Consider the following 15,973-nt stretch of genomic DNA (forward strand, 5'->3'; position numbering starts at 1 on the left):
TGTACACGTCATCATATACATGTATGATGTATATGTATGTAATATCTTCATATAGTCTTCTTTTACATGTAGTTGTCTCATCTCTGATCACTTTTTGTTGTCTCTTTTATTGCATATATCTTTAACATTACTGTAGATACATAATCTTTAACATAGCAAAATATATATACATGTATAAAGTAGAAAGTATGTTATATTTCTTAACCTGTAAAACTGCTGAATTTGTGTAATGTTCACATCTTGCTTTGAATTTGGAATGATCTTATGTTTTAAAGGATTTTTTATCCAAAATAATAACAGTAAAGAGTCCAGTCAGACTGCAGAGTTGTTAAGAATTAACTGTCAAGCTCTCTGTTTTATCCTAAAACACTGCTTTATACTGTTGGCTGAAAAACTGAAATTTAATTTTTTAATCTTGATGTCCTCAAAATTGATAATGGACATCTACCGGTAATTCCAACTCTGGAAGAGAGACAAGTCCATTTAAGAAATTTAGAAAGGTCAGGTTTAAAAAAATACTAAACGAGAAGTGATACACATTTATATTATTTATGGTTTTGACCTTGTCTGAGCAGAGAGTCGGATAATTTTATTTATAGCAGAAATGTGTCTGTACATTTCTGCATTCTGATGTTGGTGTAAGTTTAGATTGATTTATCGAGTTTTTGATTACCTGAATGAAAGTGATTATAAGTAAAGTCAAGTCGGTTGATTTATTCAGTTCATACAAAATGTAATGTTTAACAGGTTGTGTCGTAATTCATGACAAATTCTTAATACATTTGATTATCTTCTGTGCTAGAGAGATCATGAGGTGGTTAATACAAGCAGAAATTTTCCACAAAATTAACATTTCATCGTAACAATTTATAAAAGATAACAAATTCAGTTAATTCCAGAATTACATGTATACCAGTTTTGTAAATACCAATTTCTGAATATTTGCTGTAAATTAAAAAACCCATGATATTCACAGTCAATGTGAAAAGTTAAATAAGATTAAGAAAAAAGTTGCAAAAGCATTTTGGAAAAGATTTTGAAAAGCTTATTGATTCACCACTGTCCAGTATAGAGCCACAGGTTGGCTTTCACATCAGTGCAGTCTGGCTGCTGGTAGTTCAAATTTTTGTATTTTGACTTCAAAAACCTATATTTTTTTCTATGAACTATTCCAGAATTTTAAGCTGGAAAATCCATTACACAAATTGAGCAGGTTTAAGTTTTAGGTAAAGTGCTTTGGAGGAAAGGTTATTTGTATTAAACAAGCACTGTTTCATTTAAACATATATTTGATCATCCTGTAACCGTCAAAGAGCCTAAATTTGTGCTTATTAATTGCTTATACTTTTATAGAAAAATTCAGATAAGTTGAAATAACAAGAATAATATTAGTTATGAAGATTTTTTAACAGGTTGTATGGCCCCATATAAATGGCTGTTTGTAGCTGCTCAGGTTATATTGCAAATAACAACTTACATACCGCCTTTATTATAACCTTTCAAGAATTTTTATATTAAATTTATAATAACAGCAAATATTCTTTTTAGAGAAAAACATGAAATCACTTCATAATTTCACACCAGCTGTGTACATAGTCTATATAAATATCTTTGTTGTCCAATGAAAGTGACGTTACAAACGTGCACATAGTAAGGACACTTGTATGATTATTATTCACTTTGCTCGTAGAATAAAAATTTTTAATAATGAACAGTTTATGTAGTGTTTCCAAGTAGACCTGCATTTTAAAACAGTTGAAATTTTCAGAAAATTGAGGCTCAGATATTTTATGATACAAGAATTTTCATATTAAGGAATAAGTAATTTTCATTTTAAGGAATTAAGTAACATCACTCAAAGAATTTGGGATCAGCATAATTATGACTGTTAAAATAATGAAAACGATTTTTTTGTTCTGGAAAAATGTTATTTTGTATGGCTTAATAGAAATACTTGAGAACTGGACAAATGTGGGTTTTCCCTATCTTGTCTGTGGGTAGAAACAAAATTTTACAGTAACAACTTGATAAATACATGTATACCAATAACGAGCACACGCCTTGGTAGTGCATAGTGAGGCTCTATAGCAGTGAAAGTTTGTTTGTTATTCCCTGGGATTGGATGGAAAAAACCCTTATTTGTTGAGTTCAGGAAAGATATAATCTGGAAGTTTGCTTGGCTTAAAACTTTCTTTTGAATATTAGAATCAAATATAATATTGTTCCTTGACAATTTGGCTAATTTTTTCAGTTTTTTGACAGAATGGTAAGTTATTAAGAGTGCACATAATACTCAGAGGGCGTGCAAAAAGCTTAAATTATATTTAATAAGTATATCTAGTAGTAACTTACAGTGTAAACATTTATGAATCACCAGTCAGATGCAAGGGAGGTAACCTCTTTCCCAGCGTGTCAGTATTTACGATAGTTAAATGTTTTTATATCTGTATTCATATTACGTCCCAAAATAACATTTGTTATGACCCCCTATCTGAAATTTGAATTTTTTGAATCTGTTACAAGAAAAAGAACAACAAGCAAACAAACATTTTAAACAAAGATGAACACAAAATGAATGGGATGAATGTATTGTGAGACTTAGGTGTAATTTCAAATATTTTGATCAATTTAGACTCTTTGTGTAAAATGTACAGGATTGTTGATATATGTTTAAATGGAACAGTTTTCAGTTTAAAATTATAAAGCATAAAATTTAATGTCATATTTTCATAATTAATGATTTCTCACAACAGTATGTGTAAAAGGCTTTCTGCCAAAACTCTGATATTTAAATTTCTCACGTATTAATGCCATAAAAAACATTTGTGCATAATGCCTTGGAGATGTGTGACAAAAACATATCTTTCAGCAACCATGATTAATTAGATTTTTGATAGAATATTATTATTGACTTACCCTGCTGGAACGAAAAGTGATTAGCTTTCAACCAGTATAGAACCAGACTGAGCCTGCACATCTGTGCTGTCAGATAAGGCTCTATACTATTGGCTTACTAACTTAAGATTTTCATCTAGATATCCCCAAAATTGATAATGGATGGTCCCAGAAATGGAAGCTCAGGGCCAGTCCCATTTTATGATTTAAGAAATTTAGCAGATAAAAGGTTAAGCAATACGATTTGTGTGATATTTATATTTATAAGCAAACTTAAGTTGTTGCCAGTCTTAAAAAAAGCGATAGTTTTGGTATAATATCTTTCTTTTTATATTTCATTTGTCAATATAAAGAAATTGCTACAGAAGTAGTTTTTCTGTTCAGGGGTCACACTGTTAAAGGTCATTTGAAGCATTGTTTGAAAGTTTTCTTTTGAAAGATTAGTCAAACTTTAATAAAACATAAAGCACTTATAATGAAAATTTATGAGTCAAATATATTTCTTGTTTTCTAAATTATAATACTAGAAAAATGTTTTTAACAAGTTTGATCCCTGATTTTCTTCAAATAGTCAGGAAATCTTTTTGATATTAAACACGTACATGTATTATTAAAATAATTGATAAAATTTGGTTTCCCCCTGTTTGTACTAATCTTGTTTCATAATGATTGTAAAATCATTTATATACATTTATGTTCTTCACAAAAGTTGTAAAAACCTGTAAAATCTTGATAAAATTTATAAAATAGACTTGTTCTACTTTGAATTTGGCACTGTTCATTGTAATTGTGAGGGGTATTGGCTGTGTATAATTATTGTTAATGTGAGGGGTTTTAGCACTGTCCATTGTTAATAAGAGGTGTTTTGGCACCATCAATTGTTAATGTAAGACTTTTGGCACTGTCCATTGTTAATGTGAGTGAGTTTCACAATGTCCATTGTTAATGTGAGGGGTTTTGGCACTGTTCTGTTAATAATGTGAGTGTTTTGTTACTGTCCATAGTGAATGTGAGGGGGTTTTGGGCCTTTTGGCTATGTCCATTGTTACTGTGATGGGGGGTTGACACTGTCCATTGTTAATATGAGGGGTTTAGGCACTGTCCTTTGTTAATGTGAGGGGTTTTGACACTATCCATTGTTAATGTGAGGGGTTTTGACACTGCCCATTGTTAATGTGAGGGGTTTAGGCACTGCCCATTGTTAATGTGAGGGGTTTTGACTAGAGGTGCGCGGTTTAAACGGTATACCGGTAAACCACGGTCTGAGACATCTGCGATACGTACCGCGGTACAGACCTGGAAAACCGGTACTTTTAGCTCTAATTTAAAGCAATTACAGATCCGTAAAATGTACTTAATTAAAAACTTTTTCTGTTGTATATGTTAATGTTTCTTTGAGTAAACCTTTTTGCAAACAACTTTGGCCGACTATTATCATTCTTCGATAGTTCTTAGCAAAAATTGAATGCTTTATCGTTTACCGCATGTAAGCCAGAATTGTCGACTGGCATGATCACAGTTGAAGAAGCAAGAATTGTTGACTTACATTTACTTGTCCAAATATCGCTTATTTGATACGAAAACTAATCGTAAAGATTGATAATTCATGAAGGCATTCCTTGCATAAAATTAGGGTGTTACTATTTTAAGTATTTATATAAATAGCGACCAATCAGGCTAGGGGTTTTCCTTACGTCACGCACATACTGCATGCGCATGGAAATTAACTAATTATAGAATGGGGTAGAAACTGGATTAAAAGTAATGTTCGTACCTGATTGAAAAAAGTTAAATGAAGCTTTGATTAATCAGTATTTTCTAGATCTGCTTAAATTTAATATTTGAAATTCTATACCAGCCTACCTTAATTGATACTTATTATTAACCTATAGCATACAATGAAAATCCGTGGTATACCGCGGTTTATACCGTGGTTTTTAGGAAAAAACCGTGGTATACTGTGGTATTTTCTTTCTGGCGGTACCCAACTCTAGTTTTGACACTGCCCATTGTTAATGTGAGGGGTTTAGGCACTGTCCTTTGTTAATGTGAGAGGTTTTGACACTATCCATTGTTAATGTGAGGGGTTTTGACACTGCCCATTGTTAATGTGAGGGTTTTGACACTATCCATTGTTTATGTGAGGGGTTTTGACACTGCACATTGTTAATGTGAGGGGTTTTGGCACTGTCCATTGTTAATGTGAGGGTTTTTGGCACTGTCCATTGTTAATGTCAGGGTGTTTTGGCACTGTCCATTGTGAATGAGAGGGGGTTTTGGCACTGTCCATATTTAATGTGAGGATTGGTTGACACTGTCCATTGTTTATACAAGGGTTTTGGCACTGTCCATTGTTAATGTGAGGGTGGGTTGACACTGTGCATTGTTGATACAAGGGTTTTAGTATTGTCCATGGTTAATGTGAGGGGTTTTGGCACCATCATTTGTTAATGTAAGACTTTTGGCATTGTCCATTGTTAATGTGAGGGAGTTTCACAATGTCCATTGTTAATGTGAGAGGTTTTGGCACTGTGTGAGTGTTTTGTCACTGTCCATAGTGAATGTGGGGGGTTTTGGCTATGTCTATTGTTATTGTGATGGGGGGTTGACACTGTCCATTGTAAATATGAGGGGTTTCGGCACTGTCCATTGTTAATGTGAGGGGTTTTGACACTATCCATTGTTTATGTGAGGGGTTTTGACACTGCCCATTGTTAATGTTAGGGGTTTTGGCACTTTCTATTGTTAATGTGAGGGTTTTTTGGCACTGTCCATTATTAATGTGAGGCATTTTGACACTGTCCATTGTTAATGTGAGGTGGTTTTACACTGTCCAATGTAAATACAAGGGTTTTGGCTCTGTCCATTGTTCATGTGAGGAGTTTTGGCACTGTCCATTGTTAATGTAAGGGGGTTTTGATACTGTTGATTGTTAATGTCAGGGGGTTTTGATACTGTCAATTGTTAATGTGATGGGGTTTTGGCACTGTCCATTATTAATGTGAGGGTGGGTTGACACTGTCCAATGTTAATACAAGGGTTTTGGCACTGTCCATTGTTAATGACACTGTCCATTGTTAATGTAAGGGGGTTTTGATACTGTCAATTGTTTATGTTAGGGGGTTTTGTTATCAAAATGCAGCAAATTGGGTAGCAAATGTAATAAAGTCTAATTGAACTGCACAGATGTACAGGCTGGCCTGGTTTTATGCTTGTGGCATAGGCAGATTGATATTTTAATTATTGGATCTTGAAATATCTGTACAAAAAATACAGGATAATAATGGTAAATATGGCTTTAAAAACAAGCAAGGTTGTGTGATATAAATGATTTTACAATGAGTTTTATATATTTTTTCTGTCTCAGTTTGAGGATGACAAGACGTGGGGCCAGTAGTTCTCTTACAGTTTATCTTAACATGGTCTGTTCTCTTTCTTATTCTCCATCTTTTTTCATTTCTTAATCACTTTCTTACGAGGACTTGAAAAATCGTAAAGTATGGTGTGCAGCATGGGCCAAAAATGATGATTAAAAGTATTAATTGAATGAGTTTTTCAATATAATTGTAGTATGTAAACTTTTTAAACAAGAATTTAATTGATATGGTAAGGTTGCATTTTAGTTGTTTCAAAGAACAATACAGTATTGGTGTGCAAAAGCAAAGAACATTACTGGAGTGATAGCTTAGTGTATATGGTTTAATGCCTCTTAACCAAGGGACTATGGGTTTGAGCCCTATGGAGGCAATTGCCATATATTCTGACATACAGTCAACACCTTAGAATGCAATGCACAATTTTGACATGCATATTTTTCAAGTCCTTTACTCATAAATTTTAGTTGAAATTTTCGTTCTCTTTGCCAACTCTCCTTTGCTGTCTTTAGTCTTTATCTAATGTTTGTTTTGCCTTGGTCTGCATCTTACTGTTCATGCATCTTATTGTTCATTAGAGGTAACTGTCAGGCATTGTCAACAAATTTTCTAAGGGCATTCATTTTCATTAATGGGTCATCCTGATTACAAAAACTTTTTTGAGAAAATTGTTGAAATAATGTTTTGTTATGAGGCAAAGAATATCCAAAGCAAATTGGTTTTATTTTTTTTTTTTTTTTTTTTTTGTATGAACAACTGAATTCAGCTTCGCTTTTACTTTTTGCTTTGTTAATTTTATATATCTATGCATATAATAATTTAATTTGGACAATCCTAAAGACTCTGATGAAAGGGTTTAAGTCTAAGTAGGTTAAGGTTACTAAAAGACAAAAAAACTCGGGTGTATGATATCCTTAATTTGCTATATCGAATATATGGAATAATATTGATCTACAGAATGACGATTGGCCTGTGAATGGACAATAGATATAATTGCCTCCTGTCATTGTTCGCGGAGATATTTTAAATCCAAGTTTCAGTTTCATTCAGCAACTTTGGTTTTGTACATAATTTCTTAATTTGTCAGAATGATATTGTATGCTCTTATTATAGTCTAAACTTAAACGCAAATTGCTGTTTCACTAAACCATATTGTTCGCCATTTAGCACCCGGGGCTTGCATTTTTTCAATCTGCAAAATTTGGTGGCACTAATTAGAGGGGGCGTTAAATGGAAGACAATAAAATACTTGATGCACTCTTGATGCCCCAATCTTCAGTGTCAACATTCTTGAAATATACACTAACGTATTTAACCGTTTACGGAAGTTGAAATAAATTTTATTAATCATAAAAGAAACATGCATGTTGATAATAAAGTGACTGATAGATTGTAAACCACTAAACAAAGAAAAAACACTATATTAAGCATTTTCAGGGCCGTCCGGGTTTGATGGTTGTCCGGTTTTGGTGGTCTCCAACCAGTATCCAAAGCAAATTGGTTTTAATTTTTTTTTTTTTTTGTACGAACAAAACTTGAAATAAGCTTTTGATTTTATTTTTGCTTTGTGTAATTTTATTATATCTTTATGCATAGTAATAATTTAATTTTGGACATAATAATCCTAAGCCAGCTTCTGATTGAAGGGGGTTTAAGTCCAAGTGGTAAAGGTTACTAAAAGATCAAAGAAAAACTCCGGGTGTATGGAATATCCTGAACTGTGCTGTATCAAAATATATGGAATAATATTGATCTACAAGAATGACAGATTGCCTTGAATGGACAGTAGATATAATTCCTTCTCTTTGTCTATTTTTAGTTTCTGCTGGGATTGCAATATTTTTTAAATCCAAGTTTCAGTTTCATTTCAGCTTTGGTTTTTGTGACATAAAAGTGTTCTAATGTTGTCAGAATGATATTGTATGCTTCTTTTATAGTCTAAAACTTAAACGCTTTGCTTGTTTCACCTAAAACCATATTGTTCCCATTTAACGCCCCCGGGGGCTTGCATTTTTTCAAATTCTGCAAAATCATTGGTGGGGGCACTAATTAGAGGGGGGCGTTAAATGGAAACAATAAAAATACTTGTTAAAAAAGTGTTTGCCAATCCTTAACCTGCTGGAACCAAAGGTGATCAGCCTAATTGCCACCAGTGAAAAGCCAGGCCAGCCTACACTACAGTGCAGTCTGACCAGGGCTTTATACTATTGGCTGACTAACTTTTAAACTTTCGTCTTTACATTTCCAAAATTGTTAATGAACATTTACAAAGTTGGTATTTTATAAACTTAGCTGGTTAAGGGTTAGCTTTCACCTTGGTTTTACATCATTGGGTAGAAAGACATAATTATTCTTTAGTTTAATTTTATTGTAGATAATTAACAAAAGACAATGTCATTACACTTAAAAAATGATATTGATCTAAAGCAGGCACAGTATCCCTGATGTTTTAGAGGTCAAAGGTAAAGGTCACTGTCTTTTGCAACTTAGAAAGAGTTTTATTGTTTTGAGTCTGCCAAAGTCGGTTTGAAGCCTGTTTCTATATGATCTATATATTGTCACCTTAGTGCAGTAATGAGTTAAGTCCTTCTAAATTTAATAGGAGTTAACTAGTTATTGCACTAAGGTGACAATATGGTTAGTAGGTCAAAGGTTAAAGGTCAAATTAGTGTGAAAGAACAGTTCATGCTTGAGTGATTTTAGAAAGCATTTTAAGTGTGTTAAATTGTTTCAATGATTGCATGGTCTCTCTCTTTGCAGACTAATTAAGGTAATGAACTAAGTTAAACCTTTTATCAGAAGTGAATTCAAGATAACATGCACTTGCAGTTATAAAAAAAAATCCCATATTTTCTTGCACAAAGATACAGTTTGTTGTAATTTTCAATCCTGTGCAAACTACATTTAATTATGAATAAACCTTTATACCCACTACTATGCATGTATATCAACTTTATTTGCATAGTAAATTACCTTATTTTAGCACCTGCAGAATATAATACAGTATTATATTTACCCTAAAAATAGCATTAAATATAACTACCTGAAAATTACTACTGTCCTTACTGCCCATTAGAAATTTTATAAATGTATGCTGCATCACAAATCCACAATTACATATACAATGTACTTTAGTCTGCTTTGATAGAAATGAAAATTAATTTGATGTTTGAAATCAAAAGATTATGCAAAACTAGCATTGTTTTAGAACAGAACTATTTGATAAAATAAATAAATCTGTATTTATATGTGTGCATTCCAATCATAACTATTTGATTTGTTTTGTTTTCTTGAATTTATATTTTAATTGTATAATGTAATGAGGTTATTATACACTGCTGAGTACAATACTGAATTATATTGGACTAGTACACATCTGTCAAAACTATATTCAGGATGAGGCATTATCATCATTTATAGTATGTTGTTTGATGAACTGTTTAATTATTTTATTTGATTGTCTATTATTGTATTTCCAGACATCAAGTGCGTTTAGTGACGACGAAGTAGCCTGGGCGTTTACATCATCTACATCACCTACGCAGTCATCAGCTTCTAGTAAAAAATCGAGCGTTAAATCGCCAAAATCTAAATCAAAATCGAGTAGCAAATCTAAAAAAATGACGCGGGAGGAACAAGAAGAGGCCGACTATCAGTTAGCGTTAAAATTGAGCCGCGGAGAAATCTAGTGATAGTTGTGAAATTTTAAAATTGTTAATATGAATCCAACAAAAATTGATAAATTTAGTACTGTTGTAAAATTGTAATATGTTAAAATGGACCACAAGAAAAATTGATAAATTTGATAATTTTTTTTTTTTTATTTGTTACATGTTTAAGCATCACACTCAGATGTATGGTAATTTTGTTGAGGAATTTTTCTTTTCATGTTGAAACAGAATTTTTTGTCTCAAAATCAACAAATATATTATGCTACAGATTAAACAAAAATTTTGGTCTTGAATATGTATTTTAACTAACATAACCTTAATTTTTTACAAGTTTATCGATTTGAATCATAGCTTAATTATTTGTACACATCAGGTCTACAATTAATCAAAGCAAAAAAAAAATGTATCTGAAATTCTTGAAAGATTTCACCTTCTTACAGCAATACTCTGCTTGGGTGTTGGAAGTTTTTATGAATTTGATAACTTTCAGTGTTGTCGATATCAAGCTGTGTGCTTGATTTAAGGACTTCAGCAAATTGATATTTTACCCGCAAAAAAAATATTTTCTGAAAATGTTTCCCTGGAATAATTTATTACTTTGATATTTGTGAAAATGCATTTAGTTGGTTGTATTTTTAGTTTTTTTTTACACAGGATTATTAATTTTGAATCGATAGCGTTGTGGTTTGGAAGATAGGCTAACAGTTTATTGGTGATAATTAAGTTTATTATAACAAATTATAAAATAAAGTTTATTTCAACAAATTGAGAAAATAAAATTGATTTTTCTCGTAATGATACTGTCACGATATTTCTTTATCTCCCCGAGGTCAACCCTTAATATAGATAGACCTATGTGACCTTGAAAGAGTCCGGGCTGAATTTTTAGTAGGCTGTCGCCCAACTATATTCAATTTTAACATTTTGATATTTGACACCCTTACATTAAAACTAGGTCAGTGTGACACACATTATCTCCCTTAAGTAATAACAGTGGCTTTTTTTAGAATACATGTATTATGATTTTAATCAAAGTGGTCTGAAGATAGGTCTCATGATTTCACAATATTATATAACATGTTGAGAAGTTGATGGGTGCTTGTGGAGATGAAAATGAATGTGAAGTCTGTTAGATAATGTAATTCAGGAATGAATGATATAATGTTAGTCAGTGTAAGGTCCTGATGCCATTTGCTCTTAATATTGTTTAAAATGGATTTGATACCTCCAATTTCCTAGTTTAGAAATGTATTTAGATTGCAGAATTTTACTATTAATTTAATACTCTCTAGTAAGTTTACATTATTCCTAATTGGGGAATATTACTGTGGTAAGAACAATAGACTGTTTATCTGAATTTGTTGTGTATTTCATCTGTGGTTATTGCAGTTGAAGATGAGATATTTGAAAGAAATTGTTAACAATATTGAAGATTGGTGTATGTTAAGTGTATCACCGTAGTTGTACAGTAAGTGTTATGTTTAATAAAAATTATGTAAATGTGCAATATTATATTTAAATGCATGATGGCATATTGTAGAGTTGCTTTTTATCGACCAAAATACAAAGTGTGTAATATATTTGTTTTAGCAAAAATGATAAATTGTAAATATAAATATGCATATAGAGGAATTATGTTTGTTTTTAAGGGAATATGAATTATATTTCACTGAGAAATGATATTTTTTTTTATATTTCTATGTGTAGCACAAATAAGATATATAAAAGATTTAACTTTGAATAAGATATATTTCATACTTGTGTATGAAATAAACAAAAATTTAGAAAAATGTATTCCATATTTATGTATGACATTTTAAAAACTAATAAATTTAAGACAGATATAATTATGTTGAAAATGTATGAAATATAAAAACAAATTTAATTTTACACTTGTTAATGATCCATAGTGAGTGATATAGAATATATTTCACTGTGAAAGTCTGCTGCATGTTTTTATGCTGTGGTATGGAATAAAAGGTTCATGTCGAGACATAATACAATTCAATGCCTGAAATTCCGAAAGCGTGCCAAAATTATATACAGTTCTGAGGACATTAGGGCTTTTTAAAATTTTCAACAGTTAAAACAATATCCGATAATAGAACTTACCAATGTTCCAGATTAATGGAAAGAATGAAATTGTAGGGGTAATGGTAGATTTTCAAGAAGGGTTGCTAGTTGTTATCCCTTTTTAATTCTGTGCCTATTTAAGATATAAAAAATAAATTATTGGCACGCATTTTACAGTAGTGATTGGCAGCTTGCATTTATACATGTATGTTCTAAAAATAGAACAATCTCAGCTAGTCATGTGATACAATGTTTTCTTCCATGTTTTATAGCACTTACACAGTACATGTATGTGGTAAATATTTTATTTGAATGTTATAAGAATGTAGCTAGAAATAATTGCATTTAAAATATTATACGTATGTATATCCATGTAACATGAGTATAGCAGTGTACTTTAATATATTCTCTGTTTTAAAAGATTGCCAACGTTTGGTTGCGTATTTTGATGCAGACTTTGTTGTTTGGGGTTTTTTTTTCTTCAATTCTTACCTTTTAAATTATTTGAGCCATTTCTTCTTATTTTGACTTAGTAATAGCTTAATTAACACTTTGAATTTCTATTAACACTACTGACTTGTCTATGGCACCATCATCATGCCAGGAAATCCCGTAAATCCAGTCAGAACACAATTATGTTGGTGGCTTGATTAATACTAACGTGATATTTAATTGCGCAATAAAGTCCAACTGTTCAAAATCCCAGGTAAACTAGTCCACTTAATTCAGCAAGTAATGAGTTATTAAGAGGACAAAGGTTATTATATGGAATTCAGTATACAATTTTGTTATTTATAATCCTTTTGTATCCATATATTTTGCTTAGTAAGTAAATCAATTTTATCTATTGCTATTGCTCCAATATGTGTCATGTCTGTGCATTAGTTTAATGAATATGATTTGTAATAAATTTTCAAGCGTAATGAACATAAGAAGTTGTATTAATGGTTTTATATTACAAAAAATGTACGTTTACATCGGCTAAATTAGTCAGTGAGGCCATACCTCGACTAATGTGTTATATGACATCATTCTGAAGATAATTGCAAGCACCACTTTATATCTCCTTTGATGGAGAAAACAGCTGTAATTATTTTATTTTTTTCATCAGTTATACTGGTCTAAAGAGCATGCTAAGCATAACCTCATCTTATAATCCTCTTGATAAAAAATATTTCTCAACATTCTGGGAAACTATCAGAGTGAATGTGCTTTTAATGATAGCATGCATGATAACAATCACAAGCCTCGTTACTGCCCAATGGACAGGTACCTGAGGGTCGACTATTTCAATCCGAACCACAAAATATGACCAATATTATTAATATTTGAAGCAGTTTTTTTCACAGAATAAAAGCATATTATTCTGCTTACGCTTCTTGTGAAATGATGTCATGGATTGCATGGTATGGTCACCACGTTTTTGAAATTAATGAATAATTTTTTTTTCATATTCATTGTATGCTAGCCTGTTGTACCTGATAAAAGAAATGATTTTATTATATATTCACACATGATCATTCAAGTCATACCTCATTACACTGCATGTTGAAAACATTTTACATAGTATTACACCATTTATGATTATTTATAAGCAGTATTCCATTATATATTGCTCTATGTTATTGGTAAATAAATGTTCAGATATTGAAATCTTGTATTTGTTGTACTTATTTCCCTAGTGAAAGTCATTATAGAAAAACAATTGTGAGTGACGTGTCATATTTTTGAGTTCCTTTTTTATTGGATTATACAACACCAGTGTTGATGGTATGAAAGCTGTCCTGGTGGAGAAACACCCAATTACCCTTGTGTGCAACACTAGTGGCATGGACACAAATCTAAATCTTCAATCTACTGCAAGGTACCTCCATAACTTCCATCTTATAAGAGTGCGTCCTTCTGGGCAGGGATTTGAACCCAGAACTGTGAGGGGGCAATTGCTGAGCCGCAACACTGACCATTAAATTAGTCAAAAGCGTATTAGAATGTATCTTTGGTGGATTAGATTTCATAAATAGAGTGGTTCATTCCTTTATACCTCCTCAGTTTCTGAAGCACTGATTTTTTTATTTATTTTTTTTCTGTTTTTTTATCAGGTAATTTCTGTAAACAGTGTGGTCTGATAAATTGTTCACCTTATTGTACATTTTGGTAATTATTCATTTCCACATGCAATTTTGGATTTTATTAAGTTGTATTCTCCATACATCAACAACTGCAAACTTGATATGAATCAACATCTGTTTTAACACTGGCAAAAGGTACACCAATAACTTTTTTGGAATCTTTTGTATACAACTGATACTTTATTTATATTAGTGATCTTAAAATTTTCGTCCTCTTTTTAGCTCACCTGTCACAAAGTGACAGGGTGAGCTTTTGTGATCGCTTTTCGTCCGGCATCCGTCCGTCCATCGTCCGTCCGTAAACTTTTACTTTAAACGACATCTCCTCATAAACCAGTAAGCCAATTTCATCCAAACTTCACAGGAATGTTCCTTTGGTGGTCACCTTTGAAAATTGTTCAAAGAATTTAATTCCATGCAGAACTCTGGTTGCCATGGCAACCGAAAGAAAAAACTTTAAATATCTTCTTTTAAAAAACCATAAGAGCTAGAGCTTAGATATTTGGCATGAAACATCTTCTAATGGGTGTCTACCAAGTTTGTTCAAATAAAAGCCCTGGGGTCAAAATTGGCCCGGCCCTGGGGGGGTCATTGATTTTCCCTATATGCATATAGTAAAAACTTAAAAAATCTTCTTTTAAAGAACCCAAAAAGCTAGAGCTAAGATATTTAGCATGAAACATGTTCTAATGGGTGTCTACCAAGTTTGTTCAAATAAAAGCCCTGGGGTCAAAATTGGCCCCGCCCCAGGGGGTCATTGATTTTCCCTATATGCATATAGTAAAAACTTAAAAAATCTTCTTTTAAAGAACTCAAAGAGCTATGGCTAAGATATTGAGCATCAAACATGTTCTAATAGGTGTCTACCAAGTTTGTTCAAATAAAAGCCCTGGGGTCAAAATTGGCCCACCGCCCAAGGGGGTCATTGATTTTCCCTATATGCATATAGTAAAAACTTAAAAAATCTTCTTTTAAAGAACCCAAAGAGTTAGAGATAAGATATTTAGCATGAAACATGTTCTTATAGGTGTCTACCAAGTTTGTTCAAATAAAAGCCCTGTGGTCAAAATTGGCCCCGCCCCGGGGGGTCATTGATTTTCCCTGTATGCATATAGTAAAAACTTAAAAAATCTTCTTTTAAAGAACTCAAAGAGCTATGGCTAAGATATTTAGCATCAAACATGTTCTAATAGGTGTCTACCAAGTTTGTTCAAATAAAAGCCCTGGGGTCAAAATTGGCACCGCCCCGGGGGTCATTGATTTTCCTTATATGTGTATAGCAAAAACTTAAATAATCTTCTTTTAAAAAACCCAAATAGCTAGAGTTAAGATATTAAGCATGAAACATCTTTTAGTGAGTGTCTACAAAGTTTGTTCAAATAGAAGACCTGGGGTCAAAATTGGCCCCGCCCCGGGGGTCATTGATTTTCTTTATATGTGTATAGCAAAAACTTAAAATCTTCTTTGAAAAAACCCAAATAGCTAGAGTTTAGATATTAAGCATGAAAAATCTTCTAGTAAGTGTCGACAAATTTTGTTCAAATAAAAGCCCTGGGGTCAAAACTGGCCCGACCCAAGGGGTGTCATTGTTTTTAATTCTATGTGTATAGTAAAAATTAAAAAAAATCTTCTTTTAAAAAGCCCAATGAGCTAGAGCTTAGATGTTTAGCATGAAACATCTTCTTATGGGTGTCTACCAAGTTTGTGCAAATAAAAGCCCTTGGGTTAAAATTGGCCCTGCACTATCCTCCGAAAAATAAAATGACTAATACTCTTCTGGGGGCTCGCCCATATGGGCAACCGGTGGCGAGTATAAATAAACGCAAATACA

The 15,973-nt window shown here is 32.1% G+C and overlaps 1 protein-coding gene across 6 annotated transcripts in view; it reads left to right on the forward strand.

Moving 5' to 3' along the window:
• LOC132719645 (epidermal growth factor receptor substrate 15-like 1) overlaps positions 1-10,078 on the forward strand; it is a 64,980-nt gene extending 54,902 nt beyond the window's left edge. For 3 of the 6 annotated variants that reach the window (XM_060703448.1, XM_060703449.1, XM_060703451.1), the window contains 2 exons: positions 6,263-6,317; positions 9,749-9,887. In XM_060703448.1, coding sequence (XP_060559431.1) covers positions 6,263-6,292 — 30 coding nt within the window. In that variant the 3' untranslated portion in view covers positions 6,293-6,317; positions 9,749-9,887. Of the gene's footprint in view, positions 1-6,262; positions 6,318-9,748 lie in introns of all 6 variants that reach the window. The other 3 variants (XM_060703446.1, XM_060703447.1, XM_060703450.1) reach the window with 1 other exon arrangement.
• The last annotated feature ends 5,895 nt before the right edge of the window (positions 10,079-15,973 follow it).

Source organism: Ruditapes philippinarum, unplaced genomic scaffold (genome assembly GCF_026571515.1).
Source record: "Ruditapes philippinarum isolate M1 unplaced genomic scaffold, ASM2657151v2 ctg3707_1_1_1_1, whole genome shotgun sequence".
In the NCBI taxonomy this organism is placed as follows: Eukaryota; Metazoa; Mollusca; class Bivalvia; order Venerida; family Veneridae; genus Ruditapes; species Ruditapes philippinarum.